Source organism: Myotis nattereri (genome assembly GCF_964212035.1).
Source record: "Myotis nattereri genome assembly, chromosome: 1".
NCBI classification, from domain to species: domain Eukaryota; kingdom Metazoa; phylum Chordata; class Mammalia; order Chiroptera; family Vespertilionidae; genus Myotis; species Myotis nattereri.
In genome coordinates, this window is record NC_138075.1 from 144,143,954 (window position 1) to 144,163,724 (window position 19,771).

The 19,771-nt window shown below is 38.2% G+C and overlaps 1 protein-coding gene across 2 annotated transcripts in view; it reads left to right on the plus strand.

The window, feature by feature from the left end:
- Positions 1-19,771, plus strand: part of ARHGEF38 (Rho guanine nucleotide exchange factor 38) — a gene marked incomplete at both ends in the record, with an annotated part of 144,531 nt that overhangs the window by 98,480 nt on the left and 26,280 nt on the right. The window contains 3 exons of one of the 2 annotated variants that reach the window (XM_081098897.1): positions 3,511-3,528; positions 12,516-12,715; positions 17,080-17,213. In XM_081098897.1, the coding sequence (XP_080955023.1) occupies positions 3,511-3,528; positions 12,516-12,715; positions 17,080-17,213 (352 nt within the window). The remainder of the gene's footprint in view (positions 1-3,510; positions 3,529-12,515; positions 12,716-17,079; positions 17,214-19,771) is intronic. The other variant, XM_081098898.1, reaches the window with a different exon arrangement.

Below are 19,771 nucleotides of genomic sequence, written 5' to 3' on the forward strand. Positions count from 1 at the left end.
ACCGTGCAAGGAATATTAGAATAAGTGGGTTTGAAGCAATATCCATGAGAGAAGTGGTTTCATGCTTCAGAAGTTAAACCAGAATTTTAAGAAACTTAGGTTGCATTTTAGCCAAAATTAAAATAAGTTTATTGAGGGCTTAATAAATATTTATTAAGACTGCTAGATAATGTTGAAATCATTTAAAAATATATGTATAAGCATAGGTAGTTCTTGCCTCCTAGGAACACACCTTCTACTTGGGTAGATACACAAAACCATCTGGAAAGTTGAATGACAATGCCAGAGTTAATGAAAATAACACACCAGGAGCTGTCACGGTGAGATTCAAGACTAATTTCCAAGAAGATGGTAGAGAGATTGTTTGGTTCTGTAACAGATGTGAGCTCATAACCTTTGGCTATTCTCTGAAGCCCAGTATCTTTCAAAAGAGAAAATAGTATTTGTATCCAGAAAGCTATTTTGAATCCCTTGGGAATGTTGGGGCAGTGGTTTTTGGTGTGCATGTTCCCCTGCGTCAGGTCAACCAAGGATGTATACTAAGCATGCAGACTCCTAAACTCTGCTCCAGACCAAAACAACAACAACAACAACAACAATAACAATAATAAATGGGATGGCTGAGGGTCCGATCCAGGAATCGGCACATTAACCAGTACCCTCATGTGGTTGGCACACAATCAAGACCTACTTGGAAGGAGAAATGCCCTCAGTTCTCTCTCGCTGCTTTCCCTGAGGCACCCGGGCTTTTTCCATGACTATGGATGCAGTCTAAGCAGTAAGTTCAGGGTTCGGAGGCCTTAAGAAAGAAAAGACTAAAGCTATCCAGAAGCACAGCACCACATCTGCGTCTGCAGCACACAAATTGGAAACTTGCAAGTTTTTACTTACTCATCAAGGAGTGTTTACGCAGTTGCATTAACACTGTATTAATGCAGTCTCTAAATTTATGGAAGTTATTCGCTAAAGATGTAGTCACTCTGTCTCTTTGGGGCTATTTAAGGTTTCTCCTCTGTATGAGAAAAGTGAAAAAATAGAAGAGTTCTAAATGCCAGTGTAGCTATAATTAGCACAGCCTGTCTGCTGCCCCCTTTTTCTGTTTTTCTTGTTGTAAATACCGCCAAATCCCTGCTGCCCTTCAGAGGCCCTAGAGATCTGTGTATTTTGTAATAATAATAATAATAATAATAATAATAATAATAATAAAAGAATGAAGGGTTTTTTCCCAAAAAATTTTTAGTAGCTGAAGACACATTTCTAGCTTCACCTCTAGTTATAAATGTATCTTCCTAAGTCCATCATTCATAGAAGGAAAACTTCTAACTTACAGTCATTTGAGTGCTTTGGCTGCTCATATTCCAACAAAAACTTCTCCATTCGGGGAGGAAGCTAAAAGTTCATGCAAGGCAAACTGCAAAGGAATAGCTTTCAATCTGTTTACCACATTTTGTATTTCTTAGTATTATGCTAAGGGAATGTTCCACATAAAAATTAAAAGCACTTTTGAAAATTCCTTCATTTTATTGTTCTATGCCATCATGATTGAACTAATGAAAGACTAATCTGTAAGGAATAGTCACATAAAAACTTCTGTTAATTGTGACTCAAATTGTAATAAACCCATGAGGGTAGGAGGTGTGGCAGTAGACATATTGAGTTATTTTATCCCAACAAGGGGTAAACGATTTAACTTTCTCCTGAATTGTTCTTGGCTGGGGTTAACTTCTAGGAAACTTTTATCCTAAAAGAGAGATTTAGAAAAAAAGAGAGAGAGAGAGCAAATAAAAAGATGTAATAACGTAGGACCATTATGTCACTGTACCAACAGGGAAAATATGTTGAAGATCTCTCAGGTTCCTTTTCATAAAATGTTACACTTACATTAAACACAGCATTTAACTTATGTTATGATATTTAAGTTTTATTTGAAATAAATAAAATAGGAGAACAATTTTCCATGTTGTCTCGGGGGGGGGGGGGGGGAACAATCTTTTCTTTCAACTTCAAAGTATGTGTTTTGGTTCCCAAATGATCACTTTGCTCACTTGTTTGTTTCCATAAAAAAATGGATTTTTATTTTTAGTCAACTACACTCTCAAATTTTCTAATGTATGGTCCACAGCGCATACTGGAAAAACAAAAATTCCTCATTAGAAAGGGAGAGAAATTGGAGGAAGAATGTGAGCTTAAAGGCAGTGAATGGGAGGGAACATTGGGCAAGGGGCAGTGGGGGTGCAATTCTTCATGGAAGTAAAAAGGTTCCTCATACTTACTGAGCTCAGCATAGGGATTTATCATTGAATTTTTCTCAATCACTGAATGTGAAAAGACCATCTACAGTTAAGGGATGGGTTTAAAATGTGTTCTATATCGAAAACATTTACTGTATTCCAAAAGCCTGGAAACCAGAGAGCAAGGGGATCACGTTATTAATACCGGTCATTACTTCTCTAGAGCCATGAGGCTTTTAGAGAAAAACTCTTATTCTGGAAATTTTAACCGGAATGATTCCCACTTTTTTATTGTTAATTAATTACTTTGACAAATATGTTTTGCCCTCCTGCCATGTGCCAGCCACTCTTTCAGGTCCTGGGGCTACAGCCGAGAGCAAAGCAAGCATAAATCCTTGCTTCATTGGGAGTGGGGAGTGGAGAGAGAAAGACAGTAAACTGAAGAAGGATATACTATATTAGAAAGTGGCAAAGCACAAGGGAGATAAATAAAGCAGAAGGGGAGGATGAAGAGTTCGGTGCGGGGGTAGGATTGGTCAGGGAAGGCTTCACGGGGAAGGAGCATTTGAGGAGAGAGCTGACTGCGATGAGGAGTGAGCTGTATCTGGAGGAAGAGCAGGCAGCACTGCGAAAGCCTGCAGGCAGGAGCGGGTCTTCCAGCTTCAGAAAGAGCAGGAGGCCTGTATGGTTGCTGCAGATGTGAAAGGCGAGGATCAACAGGAAAGGAGGTAGAGAAGAGATGGAGGAGAGGCAGAGGACATTGCCTGGGAAGGATGTGAGCTTTACTTGAGCAAAATGGAAGCCACAAAAGCTAGCAACGCCTTGTGAAAGGTTTTGTGGAATTCCCTCATTGAAAGTTATAATGTTTTTAATCTGTATCATACTACATACAAAGATGTTACAGAATGTATGGTTTTCTGCAAGTCAATCACCTTTCCTTATAATCTGTTTTTCTTATTATGTTTAATAGATTCTTTTTTATAATGTAAACAAAAATTGATCTTTAAATCCATTTTCAAATGATGAAAATTTACTAACTAATCTGTATCAATGGTTTTTAACCTTATACTATAAGGAGTAAAGCAAAAATGGTGCAAATATACTAAAATAAAGTTTAAGTGGCCTGATTAAAAAACAATGAGACCAATTCTATAAAACATTCATGAAAATGACTTATTGCTTTATTTTATGTAATAAAATTTAAAAATTTTTGCAATGCTTGTATATTACCTCACATATATGGATTTACATGAGTTTACTTTTTTCTCCTCTCTTACAGGAACATATACAGTCAAGAGTAAGTATTTTTATCTTAATAATAAAAATCAAATGTAAAAATCATGAGGAAAAGCTGTTAATATTTCTGTACAAATCAGACATTTTAGTTTTTACAATTATGTTTTTGCTTTTAATAAATAAATCAAGACTTTGAAGAGCACTTATTTCTAATTTGTCTGAGATGATCTTATATATTAAATTCTTATTACATGTACTTTCCTTAAATTTTAGAAGAATCCTGGGATATAATTCACTTAAATCACATGTTTGCTGGGGCCAGGAACTCTTCAGGAACTGCTCATCACAGATATGTTTAGGAATCTTAATGTGTTCAAAACTCTTTTTCCTGACTGCAACAATAGTCTTTAAAAAAAAAATCTCAGGTTAATACCATAAGATTTTTGAAGTTTCCATTGATTAATGGACAAAAGAAAAGACTCCTTATGCATTATAGCAAAATATTGTGTTTCTTCTCGTTGGACTCTCATATGATTTGTTTATAAAGAAAAAAATCATACCCACAAATATAGCATGAGAATGAAGTATTAAGATGAAATAGTTGGTCACTCGGACAGTGTAGAAATTACCTTATAAAAACAACACACACACACACACACACACACACACACAAACACTTTGCAAGATGCCCATTTTTATATAAGAAAAACACATTTAGCCTAATACTGAAAGGATGATGTTGACTGATGTTGACATACATACAAACTCAAATTTATAGGACTTGAAAAAGCACATGCTTGGCTTAGTGTGGTCAGCAACTATGAAGGTCCTGAGTTCCTAGTCTCTCTCTCTCTCTCTCTCTCTCTCTCTCTCTCTCTCTCTCTCTCTCTCTCTCATTTCTCTCTCTCTGAATTCTACTCTGGAAACTTTACATCGATAAAATACAAAATTTACAAAGTAAAAATTGTATTAATTTAACCTGTAAATACCTGTCATTCATGCTTTGGTGCAGAACAACCATGACAAAAGACAGAATTCCAGAGTGAGTGGAAGAATTGGGCATCAGGCATCATCCAGGAGACCTTCTCAACCAGGCTGAGAAGTTAGTTTTTGACATACCAAACAAGCACCCAGGTCTCTCCCTTTATATGTTTTTTCACCAAAGGAAAAAAAAATCCTATAGTATAAACAGATATGAGTAGGTTTGTTCAATGAGTTCCCAAGTCACTTGAATTTGAAGATGTGGGTAAGAGGACAAGAGGGCTTTTTGCTTTTTGGTCCATCCACACACCAGGGCCTTCCTGGCTTCTCTGCAATGATAGTTGATGAGGATGGGGCAGGGTAGGGAATGGTATCTCATTATGAAATCTATGCCCCTGGCATCATGGTACCTAGGAGTGGAGAGTCACCAAGCTGGATGAGTACAGCATGTAATATGCTGCAGATTCTGCTTAGATTTCTTTTCCTAAAGCTTAGATGTTTTTAAGCAAAAGACCGAGCGAGAGAGAGAGAGAGAGAGAGAGAGAGAAAGAAATTCAGAGGAAGACAGTGGGAGATTAACTTATTTAAATACAGTTCGCCTGCATAGGCTGCTCCATACAGAAAACCTATAACAAATAGTACATTGTATTGAAACACTTGCTTAAAAAATTGCACTAGCTTCTGCGCCACCCCTGTGGTGTGGGAGTTCTCGGGCTGTGTGTGGCCCCTCTAGCCTATTCTGTACATCAAGAACTGAAAAAGAGGCAGCGTATTCACAGTGTGTGGCTGGGTGAACATCAAAGCCATGTCTGCCCTGTCTTCCTTCTTGTTTCTCTCACGGGTCAGGAGGCACACAAGCTGCAACATGAAACGGTAAAAGGCCGCGTCAAGTGCTGTGTAATTGCTCAGGTCCTTCGCGGCTGAGGCCAGGAAGGTTGCAGCCCAGAGTGCATTTAGGAGGGGTGGGTTTGTTTTAAATAATACATATAAAATTTATTTCAGAGAGAAAGGGAGAGGAAGAGAGAGATAGAAACATCAAAGATGAGAGAATCATTGATCCGCTGCCTCCTGCACGCCTCCCACTGAGGATCGAGTCAGCAACCCGGGCATGTGCCCTGACTGGGAATCAAACCGGGACCTCCTGGTTCTTAGGTCAATGCTCAACCACTGAGCCATGCTGGCAAGGCAAGGGTGGGGTTTTTAATGGTTTAAAAAACAATCCCTTATAGAAACTGAAAATTTTCTGTTTTTTTTTTTAAATCTACATTTTTAAAAGTACAGAGAAAGGCAAAGATATTATAACTTCTAAAGCAATTACTTTGGATTACAATCTTATGCAAACATCAAAGAATCAATGTGACAAGAATCAAAGATTCTCCAACCAAAAAGTCACCCTCCCTAAAAAGCATCTGATACAGTCTGCTGTTCTAAAGCAAGAAAAACATGCCTTTTCTATATCTCTTCTCCAGAGATGCAGGGTTGGATTTCCATGTTTTACACTTCTCTGTATGTGTGCTCTGTCTGACCAGCTATTCCAGCCTTTGGATCTCAGGGCTTTTATTTATCTCAGCATGTTGTAAGTTATTTTCTCTTTTCTTGAGCTTTGTGTTTTTACAATTATTAAAGAAACACTGCAAAATAAAGAATATTAAAATGAGGGCAGTAAAGACAATGGGTGGTCACATTCCAGAGTTAACTATTGTAACATTGCTACAATGTGAATTTTCTGACTTTACCGCAATATTTTTCTCTACATACACACATATTAGCTAAAATAGGACACCTATGTGCCATGGTATGTATTTTTTGTACGTCAACTTGCTACCTCATTCATCAATACATCCCAGACATCTTCCTATGTAGTAAACATAAACCCCCATCACTTTATGACTACACAATAGTCTACCTGATGTACAGACCACAACTTAGTTTACCAAAACCTTATAGGTACTTGAATTGTGTCTATCTGTCCTGTAAAGATTGATGTTCTGTGTTCATTCTTACACATGATCTCTGTACAATAATTTGATTATTTTCTTAGTTGAATTTCTAAAAGTGGGATTACTAGGCCAAACGGCATTTGATTCTTATTACCAGAGAATTTCAGAAAAGTCGAACTAATTTATATTCCCACTGCCCACATGTGAGTTGTCCATTTATCTGCTACTTGCCAGCCCTAGATATAATTAATATTTGTATCCTTGCAACACCTGGCAATGTAATAGACCAAAAATAGTAATACGTTGCTTTAATTTTCATTAATATTGATCTTTAGCATTTTCATGGATGCTAATCATTTTCATTCTCATCTAATGAATTCTTTTTATTGATTGTTCACTTTTCTTGAGATGTTCATCTTTTTCTAATAGATTGATAATGGTTCTTTAATTAGTGAATGTATTAACCCCTTTTTGTCTTATGTGCTATAAATATTTTTCCAGCTTATCATTTGACTTTTAACATAGTTTATGGCTTATTCTGTTTTGTTTTTATCTGTACAGTTTTATAGAGTAAATTTTTAAAAAGATTTATCACTTCTTCTACTGTGGTTTTTGGATCTTGTGTCTTACTTAGAAACTCCAAGAATGTTTTCAAAGTGTAATCCTATGATTTCTTCAAATTATTGAAGCGTTTCATTTTTTAACATTTAAATCTTCAACCTAGCTATAAATTATTTTGATGTAAAGAATTTATTTTTATTATTTTTTCTATGTAGCTATCTAATTATTACAAAACCTGATATTGAATAGTTAATTTTTCTACTGAGCAGGAATGTCACAGTTACCATGTACATATTTCCATACAGACCTGTATATATTTCTTGATTTTTCTGCTTTGTGCTAATCATCTGTCCATGGATGTACCCATAGCAAACTGCTTTCGTTTTTGCAGCTTTATGTTTTTTTTTAAATATATATTTTATTGAATTTTTTTTTTTTTTTTTTTTTTTTACAGAGAGGAAGGGAGAGGGATAGAGAGTTAGAAACATCGATGAGAGAGAAACATTGATCAGTTGCCTCCTGCACACTCCCTACCGGGTATGTGCCTGCAACCAAAGTGCATGCCTTTGACCAGAATCAAACCTAGGAACCTTGAGTCTGAGCCATACTGGTTAGGGCGCTTTATGTTTTAATACCAGCTCTACCTTATCCAGCTCAGCGCTCTTCATTTCAGAATTTCTAGGATCGTCATGCATGTTTCTTTCTTTAAAAAATTTCTCTTTTGTTAAAATTATATGTACCATGGCTTAAAAAGTCAGAATTTAAGAAAAATAGTAGTCAACTTCCCTCCTGCTGCTAATGCTCTTCAGGGAGCACATCTTTTAGATGACTCTTTTGGAATTTATTTTCCTGACTCTGAAAACATGTTTGGTTTCACCTATTTGAGTATTATGTATTGACTTTTCCCTGTAGAAGACTAACTTTTCTCTCTTTTCTACCCCATCTCCTACACACACACACACACACACACACACACACACACACACACACACACATACACACACACACTCGCACATTCTTCCCACCTCTCCATTCTCCTTATGTAGTTACATTATAATTTGGAGTAGAGGACTAATCAGTGTTTGAATTACTGTATCTGAGAATATCTGAATAAGTTTCTTTTCAAAGCTAAACCTTGGAACAAATGATTACTTGTCTTTCTGTGAGTTCACTATTGTTTTTCCCCCTCTTAGTTTTTTTTTTTCTGCTAATCATTAATGCCAAACTCACACCAGTCATATTTCAAGACACCCAAATACATTATGTATACTATTACCTTCACCTCCCTCAGGAAGCTTCTCCCAGAGCCTCTGGCCTGTTGGTTTGGACTAGTGATGCTGGGCACACCTGTCTTCCAGGAATTCCCCTCCCATCATCCCAGAAATTCTCTTTGCCTCTCTCCTGTTTTTGTAGAGGATGTCCTTCAATAGTTCCTTCTATTCATCAAAGAATGAAGGGAAGTAAAATTTTGGAAACTTTTATATCCAAAATATCTTTATTTTATCCTCACTCTTAATTTATAGTTTGAATACTAAACTATTGAATTCTAAACAATAGAGAATTCCAAGTTGAATATCATTCATCTTCAAATTTTAATGGTAATTTCTCATTGTTTTCTAGTTTTCGGTGTTGTTACAAGAAATCGGAAGCTTTTTTGGATTCCTAATCATTTGTTTATACCTGTTTGTTTATATGTTTCTCTGAAGGATTGTGGGATCTTCTCTTTGTCCCCAAAAGCCTGAAGTTTCATGAATTCCAAGGTGTGAGTCCATTTCATCCATTGTTCTGGATACTCAGTGAGGACTTCAACCTGCTACCTCATGTCCTTTCCTCAAGTTACTTCACTGATTATTTCCTCCTCATATGAGCTCTACTCTCTTTTCCTGGCCCTCTTATTATTTTGATATTGGCCCTCCTAAAACAGTCCTCTAATTTTCTGTATTTTTTTTTATTCTCAACCCCTTTGTGTTTTTGTTCTTCTATCTGGAAAGTTCCTGAATATTTTTTTCCAACAATGTGAGTTTTTATTTCTGCTATTATCTTTTAATTTCCAACAGGTCTTTCTTAATCCTCTAGATGATCCCCTTTATTTGTATGGCATCCTAAAAAAAGGTTGTTCCTTAAACAGATTTTCAACTAGTTCCTTCTTATCCTAATCCCCATCTCCCTATCTACTACCATAGGTACTCAGGAACTCTAATTAATGAACTTTTGGAAGAATAATTAAATTATTACCTATCCAAATATCTGGTCTTCTGGTCTGCTATATCAATTTATCATTCATTCATCTTCTTTACATCTTCTAAAATGTATTGATAGTTCTGTATTTTCACAACTATTTTTAATTTATGGCAAATGTTAGTTGCTTGTTATTAGTAGCAATATACAGTTTCCTCTGAAATTGACTTAATGTGTTTTAAAGGGAGAATACTGTACATTGAAAAAAAATCAATCCTAATGTAGTTGGTTTGTGGCTGTAAATTAAATATTAAATTTTGGATACTTATGGTCATAAAATAGAGGAAATTCAAACTAATATGATCAATAGTTAGATGATTATTTTTCCTTTCTCTCATTTTCTCCCTCTAATTAAGAAATATCGGTGTGCCTCAGTGTTGTTTCCCATCATAGTTTTTACATTGTTTAAATCTCATTTTTATTTTCATTGTGGAACTATTTTCTTGTATTTGATGTGAAGCTTTTTATAGCAAAACTGGATGTTGCTAAAAGAAAGCAAAGCCAGCTGTGTTTACTTGATTTTGTAAAGTCCCAATAATAATTTCTAATGAGATTAGTGTAGCTATTTATGGTACCAAATACTTGCCAAAGTATTTATGATAAGAGGGAGGAAGATGAAACAGAATTACAAATTAGTAACCAACTTAGTTTTCAGCTCAATATATCTGAGGAATTATTACATGCAGCTATTTTCTGGGGAGAGGTATGTGGTAATTGGCTGCTTGACTGAGCTGGGTGGTGTCACACATAGGATGCACTGCCTCAAAGTTATCAGAACTTAATTTTATTGGGGAGGGTTTAGATGGGTGAGCTTTGTGGCACTGAATGCCTGGCATGTCATTATCTTAACACATTCTCTATTTTCTTAACCTCATTGCTTGTCTGTGTGATGCGGGTACCAGAACATCATTGCTCATCACTTGGGCAACTGTCCAAAGTGCAAGTCTGAAGACAAAAGAGGGCTCTTGTTTTCGAGAGAGCCTTTTTAATATTTGCGTTTGTGATGCTTTTAAGAGAAACAATAATCATTTATCATTGTTGTTATTGTCATTGGAAACATAAAAGGGAGACAATAGAACATTGCTGCCAAAGAGTGATGGGAAAAGAAGTAGTGATAAGATCTGGACACAACCAAAGGGCCTACTTTGGTTTTTTTGACAGATCTTAATAAAGAAGGAAGGGAAGCTCAAAGAAACAAGGGTATGCTTTAATATATTTGGGGATTTTAAAAATAAAAAAATATATATAACAATGGACCACACTGAAAACTATCTTATTAAAACTGAGTTTTCTTATTGAATTGTTGACTATATTTATATTTTGATGGTATTTCAGTGATTTTTAGCAGGTTAAATAAACTAATATTTGGTGATGGTTGAAAAGCTCAGAAGAAATTCTGATCATATTTATATAGATATATGGGTTTTTTCCTAGTTAACACCTTCTGTATTTCTGACTTGTTCTTACTTAAGGGAATTGTAAGTCTCTTAAGTCTCTAAATTGCTGTATTGTTAAAGCATCTTTGCTTAAGAAATGTGAGGAAATGTGTACTTCATATGCAAGGGTTCAGCTATTGATACAGCATCAGTTAGAAAATATGATTTTACTTATTATTTATTTATATTTTCTTCCATCTGCTTCACCTGCTTCTCTTGGAAACCAATAAGATCTCTCTCCCTCTCCCCCTCATTTCTTTTTTGCTACCCCGTATCCTTACCTCATTTCCTTAATAGATTTGGTGCCAATGGGTAGAAAGAACAAGATAAGTCATGTAAAGCAATGCTTTACTCCCTTGAAAAGCTTTTTGACTTTGGTCTTCCTGAAAAAAAAAAAAAAAAGCTACTTTTTGGTCTGCTTCAGTTTTTGTTTCTATCATGGTATCATCATTTGCTCAGTACGTGAACAACATTCCTCGGTTATTAGGACCACTGGAAATTTTGGGAGGGAAAATAAGTTCAATGTAAAATAAAAGCACATTACAAAAAATCTGAGAAATCTGTCACTCAGTCTACAAACATTCATTGAGAGAACACTATATATCATGCTGGGGACACAGTGGTGACAGAGAAACTGAGCACAAACTACCAAACAGAGAAAGAAGATGGAAGATTTGGTAGTGACTAGTGTGTGTGTGTGGGGGGGGGGGCGGGTGTGCGCGCACTCACGTGTATGCACATACACATGACAAAGTTCCTTAGTTTCTCATTATTCAAAGGAAGAGTTCGATTAGATGGTATATAAGGTGACTTCAGATCTTTTCTTAACATGCAACTTTTCTAATTTTGTTCAGTGTTTTTTTAGATTTTTTCATTATTCCAATCATGTGGCCTGTTGTCTATCCATATTAGTACTTAAAAATAATAATTGAAGAATGGAAAATCCTCCTATCAGTATTTGAAAACAGTGTCTGTATTCTCTACTAAATAAAAACAAAAAGGAAGGCAAGCAAATGTCTCTGTCCACCAGAAGGGACTCAAAGGACGACTTTCATCCATGTTTCATTTACAATGCTTTATACTTGCCTCTTTGCACAGAGGTTTTTAGAAACTGCTACATTCTGGCTGAAAAAAATGATGACAGTGGCTTGGACAATGACATGACCAAGCTTGTAGGCAGACATGAGGGTTCACTTTTGTGTAGCCATTTGAAGACTTGCTGGCTAAGAACAATTCCACACAGCACGTCATTGTAGGACCGCAATGATTAGTGATAGTGATGCTATTAACAGTATTTGGAGAACTATTGCATTTCTTATAAATCTCCTTTGGGGACTGATAGAAGCTCTGACCCAATATAAAGGCAACTTCTCAATTTGGCAGAAGGGAGAAGACCATGCTTTCTTTTGACTATAGTTGGCAAGTCATCTGTTTAGATTTTTAAATAATAAGTTTATTTTCCTTACTAATAATCAAAAAAATACCATTGGTAAAAGAATTTTTTTTCTTGATTGTCATGGAAAAATGCATTCTGACATGGTTTCTTGCCACTATTATCATAAAGCCTGTTATTAACAAAAACCTGTAAATGGGACATGGATGGAAATGATGTTTTGAATCCTTTTTGATGGAAAGATATACTCAGCTTTTGTTTTGTTGTGTGGGCGTTTTGGCGTTTTGTGTGTGTGTGTGTTTTTTTTAGGTTTTTGTTTGGTAGCAGGATCTTTCAGTCACCCACTGCTCTTGCTTTCACTTAGAAATTGTACATAGTCAAATGGACGGCGTGGGGAGGAAAAACAGTTTCAGGATTAAACATTACAAAAATCACAAACCTTAAAAGGAGATAATAAAACGAATGTTCACAAAACTGACATTTTTTATCTCTATTGTAGAGGCAAACCGAACCTAACTAACATGAGCTCCTTGTTGATCAAACCAATCCAGCGTGTGACGAAATACCCACTATTACTGTGCGAACTTCGCAATTCTACCCCTCCCTCTCACCCAGACTTCAGGGCCCTGGAGGACGCCTGTGCTGCTGTGAAAGACATCAATGTAAACATCAATGAACTGAAAAGACGGAAAGATTTAGGTAAGAAGACATACGATGAATCAGGTGCTCTCCACGACGGGCGTGCTGTTTCTGTTTCTGAGAATCAGCATGTCTGAGCCGTTAGAGCAGCTGTAGTGATCATGAAGAGAGTGTGGCTTCGCCCTGCCAGCTGGGTTCAGGAGAAGATTATAAGGCACAAAAATGACCATTAAAAAAAAAAAAATCAGCCCAGCAGGTGTGGCTCAGTAGTTGAGCGTCGACCTATGAACCATGAGGTCCCTGGTTTGATTCCTGGTCAGAGCACATGCCTGAGTTGCAGGCTTGATCCCCAGTTGGGGGCATGCAGGGAGCAGCCAATCAATGATTCTCTCTCACCATTGATGTTTCTATCTTTCTCTCACTTCCTCTCTGAAATCAATTAAAACATATTTTTAAAAAATCCAACAGCCTTGTACTTAACCTCTTGTGACCTTTGCATGCCTGGTGACATGCTGTGGGCTAAAGACACCCAGAGCCTCTAGCCCTGCCATCTCTGGCAGTGTGTGTGGTGAGGAGACATGGCAAGGCTGGGCAGCTGGAGCAGAGAGAAGCTAGAGCCAACAATCGCTGGTGAAAGGTGCAGATGCAGGCGAGGGGGCCCAGCTAACACTTCAGCTCACCTGGTTCTGGCACACAAAGAAGGGAGATTTGGAGGGCAATAATGGTTCCACTGAAGGGAGCAAGTGTATTTCTTTCTCAAATCAACAAAGTATTGTTAACTCTTTGTTAGCTGAGATGTAAAATTGGTGTCTAACCTAGAATGTAGATTTCAAAACAGGAGGCACAATTACACCGGCCTTGTAGGAGTGCATTGGGTTAGATCGTGGGTCCTCTCTCAGTGGGATTTGTTCCCTTAAGTTTTTTGGGCTTTTTTTTTTTTTTTTTTTGGCTTTGTACTTCTAACATTAAATCTCACTTCAATATTAAAATAATGGTAGGACTTCTGAGCCAACTAGTCCAACCACTTCATTTATTTTTATTATTTTATTTTCTAATTTTTTAATTCAAAAAGTGGTATGTATTTTTATTAATAATTCAAAATGTGGCATGTATTTGTAATAAATTAATTTATTTGTATTAATAAATTTAAAAAGTGGGCCCTAGCTGGTTTCGCTTAGTGGATAGAGTGTCAGCCTGTGGACTAAAGGGTCCCATGTTCAATTCCAGTCAAGGGCACATGCCCAGGTTGTGGGCTCGATCCCCCCGGTGGGGGATGTGCAGGAGGCAGCCGATCAATGATTCTCTCTCATCATTGATGTTTCCATCTCTCTCTCCCTCTCCCTTCCTCTCTGGAATCAATAAAAATATATATTTTTTAGAAAGTGTTATTTGTATTAATAAATGATAAAGAAGGGCACAGAGTAAAAAGTGAAAGTTGCAAAGAAAAAGATACCATACACACAATGAAAAGACAGCCCATAGACACGGGATTACTATCTAGAATATGTAATTATTGATATTAAATCAATAATAAAATATAATAAAAAGTTAATAATAAAAATAAGCATTTTACAGAAAGACCAATAAAGTTTTTTGTGTATATTTTTTGTTGTTAATGCTAATCCTCACCCAAGGATATTTTTTCTATTGATTTTTAGATAGAGTGGAAGGGAGGGTGGGAGAGGGGAGAGAGAGAGAAACATCGATGTGAGAGAGATACATCCCTCTCACATGTATCTCTCTCGCATCGATTAGTTTCCTCCCACACAAGCCCCCCACCAGACAGGGGATCGAACCTGCAACTCAGGTATGTGTCCTTGACCTGTAATTAAATCTGCGACCTTTCAGTGTTGCAAGCTGACACTTCAACCAGTGAGCAACACTGGCCAGGGCAGAAAGACCAATACATTTTTAAATGCTAAGCTTCACCAATAATCAGGGAAATGCAAATTAAAATCATGACATATCATTCCCAGCCTGTACTATTGGCAAAAAGATTTTTAATGGATAATGTTAAGTGCTGAGTTTCAGTCTGCAGGTGAGAATGTAAATTGGAATCACCCCTTTGGAGGACAATTTGATGATTTCTAGTGAAGTTGAAGAGTCACAGACCCAAGACCCAGAAAATCAATGTTTATATGTTTGAGAAACTCCTGCCCATAAGTAACGAGCATTGTTCATAACAGAAAATAAATAAAAAAGAGAAGAAAATGGCTTACACATTCATTCAGATCGTGGATAAACTGTGTAATACACTGTGATATCATGAGAACATAACAATTATAAAAATTAACTGGGGTATATTCATCAATTTGATAAATAAAAAATGCTATTTTTAAAAATAAAGTATCAAGTGACAGAAGAATATATGCAATTTGGTACCATTTTAATTAAGATTGGCATTCAAAAGAATATTATGAGTTGTATGACTAAAAACACACAATAAAGGCATAAAAATGGATACAGATATAATAAACCCATTATCTTTTTAAAAATATATTTTTACTGTTTTCAGAGAGAAAGGGAGAGAGAGAGAGAGAGAGAGAGAGAGAGAGAGAGAGAGAGAGACATCAATGATGAGAGAGAATCACTGATCGGGTGCCTTCTGCCCAATAGGGATTGAGCCCGCAACCTGGGCATGTGCCATTGACCAGAATTGAACCCGGGACCCTTCAGTCCACAAGCCAACGCTCTATCCACAGAGCCAAACCAGCTAGGGCAATAAAGCCATTCTTAAAGATCACAATTCCTGCAGGGATTAAAGATGGGGCTCAGAGAAACTTCACCTGTTATGTAATTTCTTTTTTAATTAAAAGATTGGAAACAAGGCAAAATTAAGATTTGACAAAACTAGGAGACAGATAATAGCTGTTGTATTATTATTTTCACTTTTGTGTTTGCTTAAAATATTCTAAAGTTTTAAAGGGAAAAGCTTTTCCTCTCCCATGATTCTAATTTGCATAGTTTTTAATCAAGTTTTCTTCAGACTTTCTGTCTCTTTTTCTATTCTCTTTCTTCTTTCTCACTCTCTCTCTCTGTCTTCTCCTTCTTTCCTTCATGCAACATGTATGATACCACAGTTTGCTGGGCTCTTAAAAAATGTAATCATATTTCGTGAGCATTCTTCCAGTTAATGTGGCCTTCTTTTTAATGGTTCCATAGTACTCCATTTATGAGCATGTCATAATTTATTCAACGATTCCTCGAGGTCTTAGATAAACTTTTAGATTGTTTCAAACGTTCTGCTACTAGAAAAAATTGCTGTAGCAAACCAAACTTTGTATGCTTATGAAGAGCATGGACTTCCTGGCTATAGACTATGAATATTTTAATTTTTGTAAGATTCTGTCAAATTGTTCTGTACTGAAACTGTGTTAGTTTAATCCTCATCAACAGTCTATGAGATTGCCCATCTCTCCACACCCTTACCAAAAAGAAATATTAGAAATACTTAGCATTTGAACAGTATGAGAAGTAAAATGATTTTAAAGATAAAAAAGTAAAACTCAGCCCAGCCAGCATGGCTCAGTGTTTGAGTGTCTACCTGTGAACCAGGAGGTCACAGTTCAATTCCCGGTCAGGGCACATGCCCGGGGTTGCAGGCTTGGTCCCCAGTCGGGGGGGGGGGGGGCGCGGATGGGACTGTGTAAGAGGCAGCTGATCAATGATTCTCTCTCATCATTGATGTTTCTATCTCTCCCTCTCCCTTACTCTTTAAATCAATAAAAATATATATTAATTTTTCTTTTTTAAAAAAAGTAAAGCTCCGCCCTGGCCTGTGGCTCAGTTGGTTGGAGCATCATCTGCCAGTATAACAAATGGTTTCGGGTTCAATTCCCAGTCAGGGTACATACCTAGGTTTCTGGTTCTACCCCGGTTCAGGGTTCATACAGGAGGCAACTGAACAACGTTTCTCTCTCTCCCCCCTCTCTTTCTATCCCCTCTCCCTCTCTCTCTAAAAATATCAATAAAATAAAAAAGTAAAGCTCAGAGAGGTGACTCAATTTATCCCAAAACTGTCTGCTAGTAGCAAGCCACTCTAGGATCTGAGGACTCCTGAGGTTGGATGTCTTTTCATTAGTTAGGTCTTGATGTTTCTTTCTAGAGATCGCAGAGATTAAATATATTATCTGAGAAGAGGGGAAGAGCTTTATTTCAGTATCTGGGATACTTTTAATGTGGGAGGTAAGTGAACCTGGAGCTTTGAGGCTCACACCCTCGGACAGCAGTTTTGAAGGATGAGGAAGTGGGCAGCTGGACTTATGATTGGGCAGTGGGGCTGGAGCATATGGCATCTGCTGCAGAGAACCAACAATCATGTGGATTTGTATCTTAAATATAAATGTTGATCTTGAATACTTGGGTAAAAACACACTTTCTATGCTGCACAGGCCCAGATGTGTCACTGCATTCTTTTGTTTTAGTTCTAAAATACAAGAAGAATGATGAAGATGAATCACTTAAAGATAAATTGTCGAAACTAAATATTCACTCAATTAGCAAGAAATCAAAGAGAGTGACAAATTATCTCAAGATTCTGACCAGAGGAGAATCACAGGTAATTTTTCTTCTTGGGCCACATACATTTTCCTGAGAACATGAACGCTGGTATTTTTGTGAGGTTTTTGTCTTGTTGATACACAGCTGTTTCTAGAACACTGAGAATCAAGGTAATTGCCCAAGGTTGTTATGCTGTTCCTCTCTGTCCTCTCCTCTCCTCTCCTCTCCTCTCCTCTCCTCTCCTCTCCTCTCCTCTCCTCTCCTTTCTCTCCTCTCCTCTCCTCTCCTCTCCTCTCCTCTCCTCTCCTCTCCTCTCCTCTCCTCTCCTCTCCTTTCTCTCCTCTCCTCTCCTCTCCTCTCCTCTCCTCTCCTCTCCTCTCCTTTCTCTCCTCTCCTCTCCTCTCCTCTCCTCTCCTCTCCTCTCCTCTCCTTTCTCTCCTCTCCTCTCCTCTCCTCTCCTCTCCTCTCCTCTCCTCTCCTCTCCTCTCCTTTCTCTCCTCTCCTCTCCTCTCCTCTCCTCTCCTCTCCTTTCTCTCCTCTCCTCTCCTCTCCTCTCCTCTCCTTTCTCTCCTCTCCTCTCCTCTCCTCTCCTCTCCTCTCCTCTCCTCTCCTCTCCTTTCTCTCCTCTCCTCTCCTCTCCTCTCCTCTCCTCTCCTCTCCTTTCTCTCCTCTCCTCTCCTCTCCTCTCCTCTCCTCTCCTCTCCTTTCTCTCCTCTCCTCTCCTCTCCTTTCCTCTCCTCTCCTCTCCTCTCCTCTCCTCTCCTCTCCTCTCCTTTCTCTCCTCTCCTCTCCTCTCCTCTCCTCTCCTCTCCTCTCCTTTCTCTCCTCTCCTCTCCTCTCCTCTCCTCTCCTCTCCTCTCCTCTCCTCTCCTCTCCTCTCCTTTCTCTCCTCTCCTCTCCTCTCCTCTCCTCTCCTCTCCTCTCCTCTCCTTTCTCTCCTCTCCTCTCTCTCTCTCTCTCTCTCTCTTTCTCTCCCTCCCTCCCTCCCTCCTTCTTTCCCTCTGGAAATGGAGTGAGGGTGGGTTTGACACTATCCTAGCTGTGGCACTTCCACTCAGAAGCAGGCAAAGCAGAGATAAGGCCATACAGACAGAGCTCAACCAGGGCTGCCCAGGAGTCCTGACCCTCACCATCACTCAGCACATACTATCACCCAAGGCAATGCCCTCCTTTCATCCCTGTCTTATTTCTGCTTTTTAAAAATCTCACTTGCCTCTGGGGCTCCCTTGATATTCATTTGACCTTCATTTCACCTGGAGTAAAAAGTGTTCTGGTGCACGCATTAGTGCATGTTTTCCCTGCCACTTATCTCCTTCCTCTTTCCCTCCCCACTCCCAGGTGCACATTCTATATTAGTAGGTTATAGTTGTGTGTCAGCTGTTTAGCCTGACTTGAACCTTGTTCATCTCGACCCCTAATACATAATAGATGAAGTAGCAAAGGCTGTCAAACATTAATGTGCGTAAAATGAACTGGAGAGCTTGCTCCAAGATTCCAGGGCTCCACCTGCTCCTCTCTCTCTCCTCTCTTTCTCTCTCTGGTTCAAGGGTACAACCTATAAGTCTGTATTTTTACAGAGACTCCAAGTGTTTTGAAACTAAATAACTCTGAAGTATGTGATCCATGGGACACATTTTAAGATTTGCAAGATAGTAAGTTCATGGCCTGGAGGTGGTAATACAGTGAGTGGGCTTCTAACCAAAAGTGGGCAGGAAGGTTCTTTAGATACTATATAGTACTTTTTATTTTCCTTCTCATTGGCATGATTTCATCTCTTATTATGTTAACCTCTCTAACTAAAGGTTTTAATTTTACCTAGAGGCAAGTGGATGGTGGCTCAGCATTGGTTTTAGGTGGCTCGTCTTATCGGACCCACTCTCTAGCTGCTGTGTTCCATGGTCTTTTTCCGTTCTCCATGGCCTCTTTAACTGTGTGACCACTGAGCTAGGAGTGGCCTCTTCCTCCTCTGACCACCTGGCAGACTCACTGAGTGGATCCCAGTTGTGGCCCTGTCAATATCGCAGGAGGTAGCACAGGGCAGAAATTAAGAGCAAAATCTTTGAAATTGTCCATATCTGGGTTTGAACCTTATCTCTGTCTTTTAATATTTGTTTTTGGGCAAATAACTGAAATTCAATGTAACCATCTATAAATTGGGGAATTATACTAGGACCTAACACATGGAGTGGTTGTGAGGCTTCAGTGAAATGATGCATAGAAAGTACCTAACACAGTGGGGGGGGGGGGGGGGAAGCCCTCAGGAAATACTGGCATCATCATCATTACCACCAACATCATCATTATTTTATATCATCACCTTGTATTGTTATTTACCTTTTTTAATGCTCAGACTTATTACTTCCCACATGGATGTAAAGCCCCATATGCCTGGTGGATTAATCAGGTCTTTTACTTTCTGTATTTTATGATGCTGTGACATCTTTTAAAAGCTTGCTGTCTGAGGAGCGAGCCCAGTCCAGGACTAGCCTGTTTTTAGAGATGGCCAAGGGCTCACTGGGAATCACTTCTTTCATACACAAACCAGCCAATCCAGAATCCATAGCCCCCACCACCTCCCTATCTCATTCACACAACAGTCTTCCTCTGCCCTGGATA